The sequence below is a fragment of the Lithobates pipiens genome, unplaced genomic scaffold, assembly GCF_037356315.1.
Source record: "Lithobates pipiens isolate NorthernLeopardFrog02 unplaced genomic scaffold, aLitPip1_a1.2 Scaffold_18, whole genome shotgun sequence".
In the NCBI taxonomy this organism is placed as follows: Eukaryota; Metazoa; Chordata; class Amphibia; order Anura; family Ranidae; genus Lithobates; species Lithobates pipiens.
In genome coordinates, this window is record NW_027507758.1 from 167,539,500 (window position 1) to 167,557,349 (window position 17,850).

A 17,850-nucleotide genomic window follows, 5' to 3' on the forward strand; every position below is an offset into this window, starting at 1 on the left:
CAGCTGATAACTACTGTATTTATCCGCATATAACACGCACCCCAAGTTTAGGAGGGAATTTTAAGGAAAAAAACTTTTAGCCCTTGTACACACGGGCGGACATTCCGACAACAAAATCCGTTGGATTTTGTCCAACAGATTTTGTTTGAAACTTTTGTTGCTTACACACGGTCGGACAAAGTTGTCGGAAAATCCGATCATTCGTAACGTGATGACGTTATTTCGTTACGACGGGACTACGTTCAGGTTAGTAGCCGACCGGAACTCTCTACAAACGATTGGACAAAGTCCGATCGGATCATGTTGTCGGAAAATTTTATAGCCCAGCTCTAAAACTTTGTCGGTCGGATACTCCGACAGAAACAGTCCGATGGAGCCCACACATGGTCGGATTATACGACAGCACGGTCCAATCGGACATTTTCCGTCGGAATGTCCGACCGTGTGTACAAGAGCTTAGGAGGGAAGTTTAAGAAAAAAAAAACTTACATTTAAATGCCCATCAATGCAGCCTTATCAGTGTCCATCTGCAGCCTTGTCCATCATTGCACCCTTGTCAGTGTCATTTGCAGCCTTGTCATGCAGCCTTGTCCATCATTGCAGCCTTGTCAGTGTCATATGCAGCTTTGTCAGGCAGCCTTGTCCATCATTGCAGCCTTGTCAGTGTCATATGCAGCTTTGTTAGTGTCATATGCAGCTTTGTCATGCAGCCTTGTCCATCGTTGTACCCTTGTCCGTGTCATTTGCAGCCTTGTCCATCATTTGCAGCCTTGTCAGTTTAATTTTCAGCTTTGCCTTTTAAAAATGGCGCTTTCGGCCGTTCTCGGTAGCTTTTGCCCGCTCTCGGCCATTCTCAGCTGAAAGCCGCCGAGAAGGGCCAAAGGCACCTGAAAGTCGCCCACAGGCTCACAACGGCGGGGGAGCGCCGTATAACACTCACCCATGATTTTCCCCTGATTTTAAGTGCATGTTATATGCCGATAAATACGGTATGTTAAGTGAGAACATGCATGTTTTATATATGTCCTTAGTCAATGAACCATGAAAATCAATGAAATATAATAATTTAACCACACATCAGGCTGGTTTGCCATAATTATATCACCAGCATCCTACCCCTTGGTTTACCTTTAGCTGGTAAATATGTGAGGCGAGAACATGCAGGTTTTTTTAAGGTATTGCCTTAGTCAAAACAGTGTAAGGGAAAAGTGGTAAGTGGAGATTCCTGTAACTAGCCAATCAAAACTCATTTTGCTGCAGTAAGATCAATGCAGGATTGATTTAGAGCTGTTGCTCTGGGTTTTAACTTTACCTGCCTTAATGTTTTGTTTTATTGAATAAAATTGAGATTGTTAGAAAACTAAATACCATATTTATCGGCGTATAACACGCACTTTTTCCCCTTAAAATCAGGGGAAAATTGCGGGTGCGTGTTATACGCCGATCCGCCACGATTCCCTTGCGATTTTTGTGCTCTGGGCGGCTTTAAGCCGCCTTCGGCCCTTCTCGCGGCTTTCGCCCCTTCTCTGCGGTTTTCGTGGCGGCCGAAAGGCTCCGAGTACGGCCGAGGTGGGCGAAAACCGCAGAGAAGCGGCGAGAGCGGCCGAAAGCCTCCGAGTACGGCCGAGGCGGCCGAAAGCCTCCGAGTACGACCGAGGTGGCCCAAAGCCGCCGAGAACTTTTGGGCGCCACCGAGATACGAAGGACATCTCGGGGGCGCCATTTTTAAAAACAGAAGCTGAGGGGACAAGGCTGCAATGACAAGGCTGCAATGACGGACAGGCTGCAGGCTGCAATGACAAGGCTGCAATGATGGACAGGCTGCAGGCTGCAATGACAAGGCTGCAATGACAAGGCTGCAATGATGGACAGGCTGCAAGACAAGGCTGCAAATGACACTGACAAGGCTTCAGATGGACACTGATAAGGCTGCATTGATGGGCATTTAAATGTAAGGTTTTTTTCCTTAAATTTCCCCCCTAAAAGTTTTTTGCTTTAAAATTCCCTCCTAAACTTGGGGTGCGTGTTATACGCCGGCGCGTGTTATATGCCAATAAATACGGTATATTGCCTACATCTAAATGATCTAGCAACATTATGCTGTTTTTATCTCCTGTTGCTTTTATAAACCTCTTTAGAATTAATTCAGGGAAATCAGGTTTTGCTTGAAATATGATGTGCACGCAGTGTTAACGTTTTTTCCTCCTCTGACTTTAGTTTCTTCATGAGTACTGGATGGTCTTAAGAAATCATGTGTCAGCTATCGATGAACTTTCTATGGCAACCCAGCGCATTAGAGTCCGTCTTCCTGATGAACCAAAGCCTAATCCCCCTGTTCTTCATATTATTGAACCACATGAAGTGAGTAATTTTCAAATAGCTATGTTTAACCCTAAAGTAGTATTAAACCTAAAAGCAAACCTTTATTATATTGCAGCATACCAATTCTTAGATGTGATGGCTGCATTTGTTTTGTTTTTTAGGCTTTCTTGCTTCAATTTTCATCAGGTTATCCAGCCACTAAGTCTGTTGTTCCTTACAAAAGAACAATGTTTCATTTTACAGAGATGCTGCTTCCTATGTGAGCTATTGAGTTATAAAGCCCATGTATAGGAAGCTAAGGTTTACTTAGCTTTAGCAAAGTTTCTGGCTGCCTGGCAGTGGGGTCTCTCTTCCTTTTCTGACCAGCCTGGCCTCCCTTCCACTCCACTTTACTGGTAAATGAAGGAGGCATATGAGACATGTCTGCCTCAGCAGGACAGTTTTTTGGCTGATGGTATCCAGTTTTAAGGCAATTCCCTTTGGCCATTTTTACACCCGTCCTCTCCAAATTGCCACCCTCTTCAGTGGGGACAAGAAACTCTTCTCCCTATTCTTTAGGATCTGCAATCTTTGGGGCAATCTGGACAGCGATCTGATGACATTTTACCACTACTCAAATGTTGCCAGGTTTCTAGTCCACTCCGAGCATTATCTGACCAGTAATGCATTCATCACTTTATAGGCTCTTTATTCTCTGGTGTATGTCTTTTCTCCTCTAAAGCTTATTCTTTGAACTTGATCTTTAACCGCTTTAAGACCGCCCACCATCATTTAACGGTGGCAAAATGGCACTGTTGCTTGAATCGCCATAGCTGTATGGCGCTCGCACCCACTGCAATCTGATTAGTTACGGAACCTATCAGTCTTCAGGTCCAGGCCAATGATTTCTCGCCTGGACCTGCTGATCGGTTCTGCTGAATGAAATGTCTCTCCTGCCTGTGTAATGTAAACACAGGTAGGGGAAGTGATGTAATCTCCCCTCGTGGAACTCTTTTCGGTTCCAGAGAGAGGACATCTAACAGTGAGTTCCACAACACTACACTAACACCAGTACATGTAGGCACACTTTTCACTCCCTGATCAGCCCCCGATCCCCCCCCCCCCAGTTAACTCCTTCACTCCCTGTCATTGAGTTACCAAATGCAGTTTTCAAATTTTTCACTGATCACTGTACTGGTGTCATTTGTGACACTAATTAGCATAAGGGAAGTTAGTAGTAGGCTCAGTTACCCCCCTTAACAAAGGTTTAACCCCTTGATCGCCCCCCAATTAACCCTCTCCCCCCTCTGTCACTAGTGTCACTAATATAGTGTACAGATCTCATTTCTGATCACTGTATTTAGTGTCACGGGTGACGCTGGTTAGCCAGTTATCTAGTTACTGTCGCCGTCAGGTTTTTATAGCATCAGGATACCCGTCATATATTGCTGAATATAGGTTTAACCCCTGATCGCCCCCCAGTACAGGTTTTAGGGTCAGTGTCAGCCCCAGGGAGAGTCACATTAGTGCCAGTAGCACTAACACACACGCACACACCATACATCTCCCTTACTAGTATAGTGTTTGAACGGATCAATATCTGATCTGATCAGATCTATACTAGGGTTCCCAAAAATGCAGCATTAGCGGGATCAGCCCAGATACCTGCTAGCACCTGTGTTTAGCCCCTCCGCCCAGCCCACCCAAGTACAGTTGTCACTTACAAAACACAACACACGTAACGGCAGCGTTCACAGAGTCAGGCCTGATCCCTGCGAAAGCTAACAGTTTTTTTGGTAGCGACTGAAGCGAGCTCAGGTGCTTTTTTTGTCTGTGAGTCGCACTAGCTGTACCTGTAAATTTAGAGACCACAATGTCCAATCGGAGGTACAGTAGTGAAGAGGCCTACTCGTTTCTGAGCATGACAGATGAGTAAAGGGGAAGTCACCCATCTGTTAGATTCAGGCTCAGAATATGAACCAGTAGACAGCAGCGGCACCCTGACAGATAGCTCTGACGACGGAGTAGTGGTCCCTGCCAAGGTCAGGCGTACCTGACCCCATTCTTCTGTTGTTGAGGTGCAAGAAACGCAGTGCTGTTGTAAGGAGCAGAGAGCCAGTACTAGTGCCGCTCGTGCTTCTGGTGAACTGACAAGCACCAGCAGCTTAGTACATCCTGGTCGTACATCCAGCACTGCAGTAAAACTTGGTGACATGGCGAGTCCCATAAGTGCAGTTCGAGCTGGTACAGTTGCTAGCACAAATAGTGCCCCGCAGCCCCCACAAAGACAAACACAGGCCATTGAGCCCATAGTGCCCTTCCTGCTGCATTTGCCAATCCTAATTGGGAGCCCATCACTTTTGCAGCACCCGTACTTTCCCCATTCCCTGGCCAACCCGGAATTCAGGTGGAAACAGTTGATTTTCTTACGTCACTTGATTTTTATTTGCTGTTTTTCACAGAAGATCTCTATAGATCTGTTGTGGGCGAAAGCAATTTGTATGCTGGTCAATTCATCGCTGCTAATCCCCAGTTGAATTTGAGAACTTTTTGTGTTTATCCCTCCTCATGGGCATAGTTAAAAAAAGTGAGTTGCGGTCATATTGGTCCACTGACCCAATTCACCATATGTCCGTGTTCTCTGCATCCATGCCAGGACACGATACGAGCAGATCTTACGGTTCTTGCATTTTAATGACAATGAACTCTGTCGTCCTCAAGGTGACCCTGCATTTGATCGGCTCTACAAAATTCAGCCCCTCGTAAACCACTTCAACCAAGAGTTTGCAGCCTTGTTTACTCCCGATCAAGTTGTCTTCATTGATGAGTCCCTGATTAAATTTTCTGGCTGCTTGTCTTTCAAACAGTACCTTCCCAGCAATCGTGCCAGATATGGGGTCAAGTTGTATAAGCTCTGTGACAGGACAACAGGCTATACATATAGTTTTATAGTTTACAAGGGAAAAGATAGTCACGTGGAGCCCGAGAACTGCCCAAACTACATAGGGAGCGCTGGTAAGATTGTGTGGGACTTGGTGTCACCCTTATCTGGAAAGGGGTACCATTTGTATGTGGACAATTATTACATGAGTGTGCCACTTTTTAGTCACTTGTTTGATCATGGTATTGGCACATGTGGCACCCTGCCATCTAATCGCCGAGGCTTATCCCAGCTTGTAGAAACCCATTTTGGGGTCCTGTACGCGGCTGCCAAAAAGTCCCACACATGTGGTATCCCTGTACTCAGGAAAAGCAGCAGAATGTATTTTAGGGTGTCATTTCACATTTGCCCATGGCATGTTTGAGCAATATAACATTTAGTGACAACTTTGTGAAAAAAAGAAAAACAATATTGTAGTTTTCCCAAAACTTCAGGCAAAATATAAAATATTCCATGGACTCAAAATGCCTCTCAGCAAATAGTTTGGCTGTCTCTCAGCAAATAGCTTGGCTGTCTACTTTCCAAAATGTGGTCCTTGGGGGGGGGTTGTGCTATCTGGGCATTTCATGGCCTTCTAAACTGTTCTAGGTAGTGAGGAGTAAAATCAAAAATTTACGCCCTTAGAAAGCCTGAAGGCGGGGCTTGGTTTTTGGGGGCCTGTACACCGATAGACTGCCAAAAACTCCCACATGTGGTATCCCTGTAATCAGAAGAAGCAGCAGACTGTATTTTGGGTTGTCATTTCACATTTGCCCATGGCATGTTTGAGCAATATAATATTTCAGTGAAAACTTTGTGTAAACATTTTTTTTTTCAATCACTTGTGACAAAATAATAAAATATTCAATGTGCTCAACAAGCCTCTCAGTAAATTCCTTGAGTTGTCTACTTTCCAAAATGTGGTCATTTGGGGGGTTGTACTGCCCTGACATTTTAGCACCTGAAGAAATTAGATAGGCAGTCACAAACTAAAACCTGCGTCAATTCCAGAAAATGTACTCTAGTTTGTAGACGCTATAACTTTTGCACAAACCAATGAATATACGCTTATTGTTTTTTTTTTTTTACCCGAGACATGTGGCTGAATGCTTTTTGGCCTAAATGTATGACTAGAATTGAGTTGTATTTTTTTCATAACAAAAAAGTCGAAAATATATATTTTTTTCAACACTTTTTACGTTTAAAAACCAGGTGATCAAATATCACCAAAAGAAAACTCTTTTTGTGGGGAAAAAAAGGACGCAATTTTCATTTTGGGTACAGAATTGCATGACCCTGAAATTACCAGTTAAAGCAGCACAGTATGAATTGTAAAAAATGCTTTGGTCAGGAAGGGGGTAAAACCTTCCATGGCTGAAGTGGTTAAAGAGATCCTTTTAGAAGATGTTACATGTTACACCCATATTTAAATTGTTGCATGTTCCAGCACCCCTTGAGCCCCCATCATCTATGTGACAGCAGGCGAGGGTTCCTCTTTCTCACAGCCACTGTCACATTTAAAATCAGCATGATTGCGCGGAGCACTTTCACCTGAACAGCCTTGTCATTTATTCACAGAGATCTGTGAATGAATTAACAAGTTCCATCTGCGGCAGATTGCTTGTAATAGACCACAAGGGCGCTGATCAGTGTGCCCATAGTTTATTCACTCTTCTTTCACTCTTCACTCTTTCACTCTTCACTCTTCTTTCAGCTCTCTAACTGAAAGCCCCTACAGAGGTATGGGCAGAAAGCTGAAGGGAGAGTGTGCAGGAGCCTGACATTGCACCCATGATCCACTGATAGCAGGTGCAATACTTTGCAGGCTCCTGTGGGAAAAAAAATGAAAAATGCACGTTTTTTATTTTAGCAAAATATTGTGCATTTATTATTTTTTACTTAGCCTTTAGGAAAATCAAGTTTGAGTGAGTCAAAAACATCTAGTTACTCCAAACAGATTGCACCATGCTTGGTATTCAGAGCTTAATAAAAAACCAGATGTGGTGCAGGCCCCCATGGCTTACCTTGATGTTATTGTGCCCTTCTGTCAGTTAGACCCCTCTTTATAATTTTAGACTTTCCTTGCAAAGATTGCTCTGTATCTTGCATCCCCGCCTGTAGCATTTGCCAATCTATCTTCTGGGCTAATCTTGAAGGGTCAGATACTGCCCTTTCCAGTTACTACTCAAACTGGGGGGGGGGACTCTTTAATGTGTTTTTTACCCCCCGACCCTCAAACCTTAAAAAAAAGGAAACCAATGTAACCTCAACATCTAAGGATTGGTAAGAATTAATATTACTGTAATTGTTTTTTGTTTAGTAAGTGACCAAGTAAGTAAATTAACTCAAAGTAACAAATTAAAATCCTCTTAATTTTCTAATCATACGAATGCTGAAAACAAATTAGTATCTAGATTACTGCATAGGGTAAAATAGACTAAATAATCCTAAAGCCCTCCAATTACAGCTTTTTATTTAACACAGGTGGAACAGAACCGTGTAAAGCTGCTAAATGACAAAGCCGTTGCCAAGTCACAACTGCAGAAGAAGCTGGGACAGCTCCTTTATCTTACTAATTTAGAGAAGGTATGTGTAATTTCATTCTCTGTAATGTTTATAGTAGTCTTTAGCACTGAAAGAATATGATAGTTAGAAGATGAGACTATAGTTGTATGGTTATTTCATTTAAGGGAACTGTGTAGGGTTTGTAACCAAATACACTATAGTAAAAGACACAACTCTAATAAGTTTTGTTAACATATTACTACAGTGTGTATTGATTCCCTGGAAATAATGTGGCAGGGATGTGCAGTGTGTGTACCAAACCAGGTCCATCTCATCCAATGTAGCATACAAGAGAAAACCTTTTTTTTTTTTGTTTTATGACAAACAGACAAACCAAAAAAAAAAAAAAACAATATGCTTTACAAAAACGAGAACAAAACTTGGGCAATCATAGGTATACAGCATCAAACACTAGGCTTGTGCATTTGGGAGACTTATGATAATGCATTGTTTAAGCATCACACATTTATATGTATGTAGAAAGAGGGGTATAACCCCTCTGGATTTTAAAGTGTGGGACTAGGTATAAATGTAAAAAATCTATTTATTTAGTGGAATAAAGCAGTAAAATTGCATTAGCAAAACAATGTATATACATTAAGCAGTATGCATGCATGTAATCTCACTATTCCGTCAACACATATAGGATAGCTGAGACACATGCAGAATGGTTGTATTCAACGTTATTGCTGCTAATACTGCTTAGCGTATATACATTGTTTTGCTAATGCAATTTTACTGCATTTCACTAAATAAATATATTTTTTACATTTATACCTAGTCCGCCTCTAGCACTAGGTTTTGTCTTGTATTCTCTGGAAATAGGTCATGCTTGCACCCATGAGATTGCCATTTATAAAACCAGATCTTGGAGGAGTAAAGATGGTAGGGCTTGCTAAAGGACTTTATGGCCAGCTACACATTTCCCTGATTATTTTCCAGTTACCTGGCGACACCTCTTGCTGTTAATGCTATTGAAGATGTACTCTGTCTGCTAACAGTAGGAAATTTACAACAGACAGCTGTTATTTTGTGTTGCTATTGGAGACCAACTTGATCTGTTTGAATGGAAAAAGTTTTTTTTTTTTTTTTTTTCATAGAGATCTGTGCTTTGGTCTGTTAATCAAATCCTCATTGTAACACAATAGGTTTATAGACCACTGTGATAGCACTTTGATTTTTCCCTTACTCACACTCATCCATAAGCAACTTACCTAGCTATGAAGCTAGAGAGAGACTGCCATTTGAAATCTTAAAGAGGATCTTCAGTCCCTCCAAAAAAAATGTAAAGTCAGCAGCTACAAATACTTTAGCTGCTGTATTTTAATTAAATGGACATTTACCTGGCCAGGTGTCTAGCGCTGTCCTCACCTAAGCGAGTTCACCTGGTCCCCAGCATGTTTACTTGCCACTGCACATACGCGAGCCGTGCTGCTGTGCTCTGTGAACAGTCCCGCAGACTTCTGGGACATCTGTGTCCCAGAAGACGGCGTGCAAAGGGGTGGGGGGCGAACCCCCCACTTGGATTGAATAGGCAATCTGAAGTGGGAGCTGGGTACCTGCCAAGACCAAGTATCTGCCCCCCCCCCCTCGAAATAAACATCCAAAGGTGGTAGACTAGGGGGAGAGAAAGCAGAAAAGTGGAATTTTCTCTTTTGGGTGAAGTTCCCCTTTAAGTACCACTATCGCTTCAAGTTGTGAATTTGATGTGGTTGGGCATTTATCTTGCATTAGCGCATATATTTGTCAGATTTACATTGAGATCTAGAAAGATATATTTAACAGGAGGAGACAATCATACATTATTGGTATATTATTTGATTGCATTTGGTATTTCCTGGCAGCTTTATATTGATCACTGGGACCCAAAGATCTATGTTTTTATTGCTTGTTTCTTTTGTCTGTAAAACATCTTAAGAATACATTACAAGGTTTACTTTGTTTGTCCTGTTGTGTTTCCTGATTGTATCCATATTGTACCCTTTATACATTGTTGCTAATGTAGAGATGAACTGTTCATCTGCTGCTTTAAATTGCTAGTATGACAGTGATTAGCTGCTGCATTGGAGAACATGAGAAGCTATTGAATATCATGATTCTATACATAAAATTCTAAATGAGAAGTCCATACATGTTGAAAGTTGTGAATAAAAGCTTATCAGGTTTTACAATTTTGTATTTTTAGTCTCAGGATAAAACATCTGGCGGAGTGAATCCAGAACCCTGCCCAATATGTGCCCGGAGTCTCGGAAAACAGGTAATTTCACGTTTTATCTTATTGATAAAATGTTAAAGTTTGTATGTCATCTAAGGCATTGTATAAAGACCAACTGCCCTAAGACTGTTGCTGTGTTCCTCCACCTTGAATATTATGTCAGCCCCAGCAGACTCAAGTGAAATTGTATAGTATTCTGCTTCACTTCAAGTTTATGTAGGGGGGTAAAGGGAGAGGCTAAGGACCTTTACACAGCACAGAGTGTAATTGGATACTCCCAGGGCTGTGGCATGCCAGGAAGGGGGGTAAAGGGTCGAATCTTGTATTAGGGAATTTACTAATCAAATTTTCCAGCAAGTCTAAAACTTTTATTGCCAACAATGTACAGCACATCATAATTCGGCAGCAGAAGGGGGGTTTACACACACACAAGCTTTAATTGTTGGCTTTCAGATGGGTTGCTTCCACTGACCACGGAACATGCGCCCCTCCGCACCATGTATCCTGGACCTGAGATTTGCACGCCCGTTCACAGGTCTCCTTTAGACTAGGTTCACATCTATGCAGCCATGCAGGCTGCTGTTTGATACAATTCAGCCCCCTTACGCATTTGTTTCCTATCCCTGTGACTAAGCTCTGAGAGTGGAGTGAAACACGTTGGGGGCGTGGCCGGTCGGAGTCCAGGCTGAGGTTGCCACTCCATTCATTGCAGCAGGACATCATAGATGTGCGACGTCCAGGGGTTATCTTTCCTTTCTTGAACCTTTACAGGAGCCAGGACAGGCTCCATCCCCTGTCAGCACTCTAGCAGCAGCTGCAGATGCACTGCCCACATACCCCCATTCCCTATCGAGCCTGAGTGGCCCACACACTTTTTCCAGGTCACAGCCCATTCATTTGAATGAGCTGCCTGTCCCCATGAAACGCAGGAAAGAAGTCCCTGCACTACTTTGGGGATCGTAGCCTGCATGAAACCCGCAAGCATGGTTCCTAGTACGGGTTGTTGCATCTGCCAGAATTTGTGCGGGTCCGGCAGCGGCACCACCCTTATAGGTGTGAACCTGGCCTTAGCTCCTTTAGCTAGTAAGAACCCGGAAGTTACGTGCATTGCTCCACTTTTGTTTTTTACCTTCACTTTTTCTGACTAGTGGCCAGGGAAGCAACTGTTCTATGGACTTTTAGCTTCAGGGTAGTGCAGGGGAGACATCAGATGTCCAATAGACCTCTGATGTCTCATTAAAGAGGTGCTGCCACTATATATATAAGCTCTTAAGAATAGCTGCCCCCCCCCCCTTTTTTTTCAAGGGGCCAAAAGTAATTGGACAATTGAATCAGAAGCTGTTTCATGGCCAGGTGTGGACTACTCCTTTGTTATCTCTTCATCAATTAAGCAGGTATAAGGTCTGGAATTGATTCTAAGTGTGGTATTTGCATTTCAAATCAATGCTGTGAAAATAAAGTACATCATGCATTCAAAAGAGCTGTCCATGCAAGTAAAACAGGCCATGGTAAAGCCTCAAAAACAATACAAGTTCAACAGAGAGATAGCAACAACATTAGGAGTGGCCAGATGAACAGTTTGGTACAGTTTGGTACATTCTGAGGAAAGAAGAACGCATCGGTGAGCTCAGCAACATTAAAAAGGCCTTGACATCCACGGAAGACAACAGTGGTGGATAATTGCAGAATCCTCTCTATGGTAAAGAAAAACCCTCTCACAATATCCAGTGAAGACCACTCTCCATGAGGTGGGTGTATCATTGTCAAAGTCTACAGTCAAGAGAAGACTTCACGTGAGCAAATATAGAGGGTTCACCACAAGGTGAAAACCATTCATAAGCCGGAAGAATAGAAAAGCCAGATTAGATGTTGCCAGAAAACATCTAAAAAGCAAGACCAGTTCTGGAAAAGGATTCTTTGGATGGTCGAAGTTAAACTTAATCAGTACTAGAATGATGGGAAGAAAAAAGAAGGCTTGGAACAGCTTATAATCCAAAGCACACAACGTCATCTGTAAAACATGATGGAGGCAGTGTGATGGCATGGGCATGCATAACTTCCAGTAGCACTGGATCATTGGTGTTTATTTATGATGTGACAGAAGACAGAAGCATGGAAGAAAGGGAAATAGATTTGGCGCTATACCTTTAAATTTAAATGATAGGTGGTGAAAAAAATAATAATTGTGAAAAAACTGTAAAATTACTAGTGTATAAATTGTCAGCACGCTGGTAAATAATAATAAAAAGGGTTAAATCTTTCCAAATAGACAGAAGCAGCCAGATGAGTTATGCAGTGTTTAGAGATATACTGTCAGCCAAGATCCACCAAAATTCAGCAAAGTTGATTGGATGGCACTTCCAAGTACAGATGGACAATGATCTAAAACACACTGCAAAAATGACCCAGGAGCTTTTGAAGGAAAAGAAGTGGAATGTTCTGCAATGGCAGAGTCAATCATTTTGTGAGATATTGTGTATATATTTTATATATATATATATATATATATATATATATATATATATATATATATATATATATATATATATATATATATATACATACATACAGTATCTCACACAAATGGGTACACCCCTCACATTTTTGTAAATATTTTATCATATCTTTTCATACGACAACGCTGAAGAAATTACACTTTGCTACAATGCACCCCTAAGTAAAAAATGTCCAATTTCGGTCCAAAGTGTCAATATTCTGTGTGGTCACCATTATTTTCCAACACTGCCTTAACCCCCTTGGGCATGGAGTTCAGCAGAGCTTCACAGGTTGCCACTGGAGTCCTCTTCCACTCCTCCATGACAACATCACGGAGCTGGTGGATGTTAGAGACCTTGCGCTCCTCCACCTTCCGTTTGAGGATGCCCCACAGATGCTCAATAGGGTTTAGGTCTGGAGACATGGTTGGCCAGTCCATCACCTTTACCCTCAGCTTCTTTAGCAAGGCAGTGGTCCTCTTGGAGGTGTGTTTGGGGTCGTTATCATGTTGGAATACTGCCCTGTGGCCCAGTCTCCAAAGAGAGGGGATCATGCTCTGCTTCAGTATCTCACAGTACATGTTGGTATTCATAGTTCCCTCAGTGAACTGTAGCTCCCCAGTGCCAGCAGCACTCATGCAGCCCTAGACCATGACACTCCCACCACCATGCTTGACTGTAGGCAAGACACATGTCTTTGTACTCCTCACCTGGTTGCCGCCACACATGCTTGAAACCATTTGAACCAAATACATTTATCTTGGTCTCATCAGACCACAGGGCATGATTTTAGTAATCCATGTCCTTAGTCTGCTTGTCTTCAGCAAACTATTTGCTGACTTTCTTGTGCATCATCTTTAGAAGAGGCTTCCTTCTGGGGTGACAGCCATACAGACCAATTTGATGCAGTGTGCAGCGTATGGTCTAACCTTTGACAGGCTGACCCCCCACCCCATCAACCTCTGCAACAACGCTGGCAGCACTCATACATCTATTTCCCAAAGACAACTTCTGGATATGACGCTGAGCACGTGCACTCAACTTCTTTGGCGGACCATGGCAAGGCCTGTTCTGAGTGGAACCTGTCCTAATAAACCGCTGTATGGTCTTGACCATTGTGCTGCAGCTCAGTTTCAGGGTCTTGGCAATCTTCTTATAGCCTAGGCCAACTTTATGTAGAGCAACAATTCTTTTTTTTAGATCCTCAGAGAGTTATTTGCCATGAGGTGCCATGTTGAACTTCCAGTGACCAGTATGAGACAGTGAGAGCGATAACACCAAATTTAACACACTTGCTCCCTATTCACACCTGAGACCTTGTAACACTAATATCTGGGAGAGAAAATGGTTAATTGGGCCCCATTTGGGCATATTCACTTAGGGGTGTACTCACTTTTTTTGCCAGTTGTTTAGACATTAATGGCTGTGTGTTGAGTTATTGTGAGGGGGCAACAAATTACGCTGTTATACAAGCTGTACACTCACTACTTTACATTGTAGCAAAGTGTAATTTCTTCAGTGTTGTCACATGAAAAGATAAAATATTTACAAAAATGTGAGGGGTGTACTCTTTTGTGTGTGATACTGTATGTATGTATGTGTGTGTGTATATATATATATATATATATATATATATATATATATATATATATATATATATATATGTATATATGATAGCTATAGCAGCTAGCAATAAAGTTCAAATATAACTGAAGACAAAACTTTTTTCATTTTGGATAGAGGGTTATAACTATAATTAGGAATTTTCTTTCACTTTTGATAATAACAGTAAACATGATAAATAGAAATTATGAATCTACCATAGGAGGGAATAGACTTCAATAAAAAATTAAAAAAAATATATATATATCTCTGAATATATATCTCTTTAGTACACACTTAAATCATCACCGGTGCTGTCAAATCTTTATCTGAGTCAATTGATTTATAAAATATAGATCACCTGTGTGTAGTCAAAAGGTTTCAAGTGATTGTAGTATAAATAAACATGTATCTGCAAGGTCCAACTTTTGGTGAGTCAGCATTGTGGTATATCCTACACCATGAAGCCAAATGAACACTCCAAGCAACTTTATGAAAAGACGATTGAAAAGTGATTGGACACACAAAAAAAAGTCTGAGTTATTAAAAAGTTATACACAGAGGGGGTTATTTACTAAAGGAAAATCTAATTTGCACTTCAAGTGTACTTGCTCTTGGAAGTAAAGTCGCTGTAGATCCGAGGAGGACATGCAAGGAAAATAAAAAACAGCATTTTAGCTTGCACATGATTGGATGATAAAATCAGCAGAGCCTCCCCTCATTTCAGATTTACCCCTTAGATTTAGAGCGACTACACTTCCAAGTGCACTTTCAGTGCAATTTCAAGTGCACTTGCAGTGCAAAGTGGATTTGCCTTTCGTCAATAACCCCCAAAGTGTATATAAAAACATTTTTAAAAAATTGAATACGGAAGGGTTAGAACCCTTACTGGGTTTTTATTACGCTCTGTGTACCGTTTGTGAGATATACCCTCTATGTTTGTACTGGTGACCATGAGTTGCCTCCAGAAATGGAATAGAGGGGACAGTTGTTCCATGGAAACCTTCGAGGATTTTCCATAGTTTAGGGAGGTTTCCTTTCATTTCCTGTTGTCTCGAGACAGAAAGTGAAGGATAATCTTTAGAGTTGGACACAAACGACAAAGAATTTTTTTTTTACAGATGTTTTAACCATTTCTGTTGATCTTATCCAAAGCTTTAAAATTGTGGACTGTAGATATACTTTTAAAGAGACCAAGGATTTTTTTGGCCATACTTCTCTTCTGGGTGACAGGATTGCACTTACCTCTCCACTCCTGAAACAACTGACAGATGGCTAAAGCCCACTGTCAGCCAAAGTCACAGAACCACTCTATTCTCTGGAAGAATCCCATACTGCCGGAATCCACCTAGATGCTTGATTGGCTGGTGGCTCAGCCTTCCAGTGCAAGGCTCAGAGCTGGAACCAGCTGCTCCTGCCCCACCCCATCCCCAGCCTTGCGATCCAGTGAACGCTGGAGGGGAAGAGCAGACAGTGACGACTGAAAGTCCTCCAAGAGGATCAAGAACTGAGCGGGCAGCAAGTTCTCTGGCTTAGAGCTGGAGGGAGACAACTGCAGCATCACAACAATGCTACAGCAGGGAGACTTTAATGTAAATGTAAAGAATAACGAACCACTGTAAATCTGCAAAAAACACGCCTCAGAGATACAACTCTACCTGGGCAGAAATGGCAGAATAAAAGACGTATTTAAAACTCCTGTGACATCTCATTTTCTGTTTGCCAGGGTGCCTCTTTTGGGGCTCTGAAGTCAGCTTAAAGAAGAGTCTATAGCCCATTCAGACTAGATTTGAGTTTTTTGACCTTCACACTAAAGCCTGGTACACGGTAAAAAAAAAATTGTTTTAGTCGGAGCCGCTGTACTAACAATCCAACGTTAGTACAGTCATCTTCCCCACTGAGCTGTTGTGTTCCGACAGGGAGATCCCCCCCCCTCCATCCACAAGAACACTCTGGTCAGCGCTCTCAGCCATTGGTTGAGAGCACTGATCAGGAGCTGGCCGGCTGCTGGTTTTCCAACATGCTCAGCTTCCGTCAGCTGACATACACACGGGCCAAATGTCTCCTGACGGGGCTAAACAGCTATGTTTGACATAAGCCAAACATTGCACATCACCATAAATGCACTGTCCCAACTAAGAAGCATGTGGGAATGTTTATCTGCAGTACACACTGGCAGGATTGTGACGGTACAGGGTAGCATGAATGCTGAAAATCCAGGGAAATCTACAGTCTCAAAAGAAATCTGAGACTTGGGAGAACATTTGTCTTCCATCAAGACACAGTCTCCAAGCATAAATCCAAAATGACAGAAGAATACCTTAAAAAAACATCAGTGTTAATGTCTTAAAATTGTACAGTTAGAGCCCATTGCGTAATCTAATAGAGAATGTGTTGGTGAACTTGAAAAAGGCTGTTCACCCACACTCCCCAACCAATTTCTACTTCTACTTCTTTATGGTGCATATTGCGTGTTGTGTACCATTATGTGCAGGAGTGACATCATCGTGGCACGGCCATTCAAATGGCTGGGGCCCGCACACCTGGAAGGAAGACCAGGTGAAGATGTAAGCCCTGACAGAGATGACAGTGTGCCGCTGAAGGGCTATGTTTTAATATAAATCTTTCATAATGTGCTAGTATGTGATGCATACTAGCACATTATGACATTAAAGGATAAGTTCGCATTTTGGAACATGTTGCATGTTCCACCCATATTTAGGGTAAAACATGTAACAGCAGTTGCAGCCTCATCCCTCATCTTCTCCTAGTGCCCGCTGTCACCGTGGCCATGCAGGGCTCCACCCCCCAGCCTCATCATTCATTCACAGATGGGATACTACTTTGCAGCAGTCTTTGCAGCTGTTTGCAGTTTCTATTAACTAACATGATGCTGTTGAACGCTGTGGTAGTTCATTCATTCTTCCTGTCAGTGTGTATCTGTCTGCCCGTATGAGGTATGAGCAGACAGATACACTTCGAAGTTTTCAGGAGACCTGCAAGGTACCTGTGATCTGCAATGTTTTCCAGGCTCCAAGTGAAAAAAAATGTAAAATGCAAATTTTTTTACCTGCAAAAAGAGTCGGAAAAAGATGTGCATTTTTTTTTTAAAGGTGAACTTACCCTTTAACTTGCAGGTACCATCTTTTTTTTTCCTTTTTCAACACATTTCTACCGCTGTAAGGCAGCTTAAAATTAATTCGAATGGAAGGTATAACACATGAACGCACCTTCTTTGGTGCGTTCATGTGTTATACCTTCCATTCGAATGAATTTTAAGCTGCCTTACAGCGGTAGAAATGTGTTGAAAAAGGAAAAAAAAAGATGGTACCTGCAAGTTAAAGGGTAAGTTCACCTTTAAAAAAAAAATGCACATCTTTTTCCGACTCTTTTTGCAGGTAAAAAAATGTACGCACCAAAGAAGGTGCATCTAGTATATCTAGCAGCGCATTGCACCTCATTGCATGTTATGATGCAATGCTCATCTGTTGGCAAGGTATGTAGGGGGTGTTATTCAGAATGCAACACCATTGTGTGTAATGTCACTTACATACGATCGGAATTTCGGCCAGCAAAAGACCGATGAGAGCTTTTCAACGGAAAGTGCGACCGTGTATATGCTCCATCGGAATTTAGCTGCCCGAATTCCCGCTAGCAAAAATTTGAGAGCATGTTCTCAATTTTCCAGACGGAAAAACTTTCTATCGGAAATTTCAATCGTGTGTATGCAATTCCAACACGCAAAAACTCAC

The 17,850-nt window shown here is 42.1% G+C and overlaps 1 protein-coding gene across 3 annotated transcripts in view; it reads left to right on the forward strand.

Annotated features, from left to right (window-relative positions):
• Nucleotides 1–17,850, forward strand: part of SHPRH (SNF2 histone linker PHD RING helicase) — a 158,463-nt gene that overhangs the window by 119,007 nt on the left and 21,606 nt on the right. For all 3 annotated transcript variants that reach the window (XR_013276661.1, XM_077486351.1, XM_077486352.1), the window contains exons 22-24: nt 2,218–2,361; nt 7,706–7,807; nt 9,972–10,043. Coding sequence is in view for 2 of the 3 variants with exons in the window: in XM_077486351.1 (XP_077342477.1) it covers nt 2,218–2,361; nt 7,706–7,807; nt 9,972–10,043 (318 nt within the window). In the remaining variant the exon portion in view is untranslated. The remainder of the gene's footprint in view (nt 1–2,217; nt 2,362–7,705; nt 7,808–9,971; nt 10,044–17,850) is intronic.